The sequence below is a fragment of the Aegilops tauschii genome, chromosome 6, assembly GCF_002575655.3.
Source record: "Aegilops tauschii subsp. strangulata cultivar AL8/78 chromosome 6, Aet v6.0, whole genome shotgun sequence".
NCBI lineage: Eukaryota > Viridiplantae > Streptophyta > Magnoliopsida > Poales > Poaceae > Aegilops > Aegilops tauschii.
In genome coordinates this window covers 453,137,404-453,138,334 of record NC_053040.3, presented here as the reverse complement: position 1 = coordinate 453,138,334, position 931 = coordinate 453,137,404, and the positions used below count along the sequence as shown (strand labels likewise).

The following is a 931-nucleotide window of genomic DNA, read 5'->3' as shown; positions in this document are numbered from 1 at the left end:
TTGCGGACGTTGAGCTTGTGCTCGGCGTACTTCCTCAGGATACCCAGCATGTCCATTGGAGTCCATACGAAAATATCCCGATTCTCACGGAGGAAGTTGACGAGCTCGCCTTCCTATTTGCTATCGAGGCGGGTGCCTACGACAACGTACTTGCTGCGGCTGGGGTCTTCTGGGCTTAGCTTCACTTTCTTGGTTTCCTTGGCGGGCTTGAACGAGGACTCATCGGCCGGGATCGGCGCGGCTGGCATCTCGCCTGCCAGGGCGATGATCCGGTCGAGCTAGCGCCGCTCCTCGGCTATGACCAGCGACTCGGCCAGTTTGACGCCGTCTCGGGCACACTCCAGGGACTTGCGGTAATCGCCGGTGATGGTGATGAGGCCCTTCAGACCCGGCAGCTTCATCTTCATGTAGGCGTAGTGGGGGACCGCCATGACCTTGGTGAGCGCGGGCCGGCCTAGCAGCACATGGTACACGCTGGACAGATCCACCACCTCGAACCAGAGCGGCTCGCGCCGGAAGTGGTCACTGGTCCCTAATAGGACGTCGAGCCGGATCCGGCCAATCGGAGAGCAGGAGAGGCCGGGAACGATGCCATGGAAGATCATCCGGGTCGGCTACAGGTCTTTGGCCTCGAGGCCGAGCCTGGTCATGGTGTCGCGGTAGAGGATGTTGATGCTGCTGCCGCCGTCGATGAGAACCCGGGAGAACTTGCACGTGCGCTGAGGCGCGACGATAGTGGGGTTGAGGATGAGGGCGTAGCAACCCGGGTTCGGCATGACCGCCGGGTGGTCCTCCCGAGTCCAAGTGACCGGGCGCTCTGACCAGTGCATGTATTCCGGCTTGGCCGGGAGGACGGTGTTCACCTCCTGACGGAGCAGGCGCTCGCTACGCTTGTCGTCACCGAGGCTGGTGAAGACGACGTAGGTCGCGT

At 62.1% G+C, this 931-nt stretch overlaps 1 protein-coding gene across 1 annotated transcript; it reads right to left on the bottom strand.

Moving 5' to 3' along the window:
* Positions 1-278: 278 nt before the first annotated feature.
* LOC109785696 (uncharacterized) lies at positions 279-605 on the bottom strand. Its single transcript, XM_020344295.1, has one exon. The coding sequence runs from the start codon at positions 603-605 to the stop codon at positions 279-281; it is 327 nt and encodes a 108-aa protein (XP_020199884.1).
* Between the last annotated feature and the right edge of the window lie 326 nt (positions 606-931).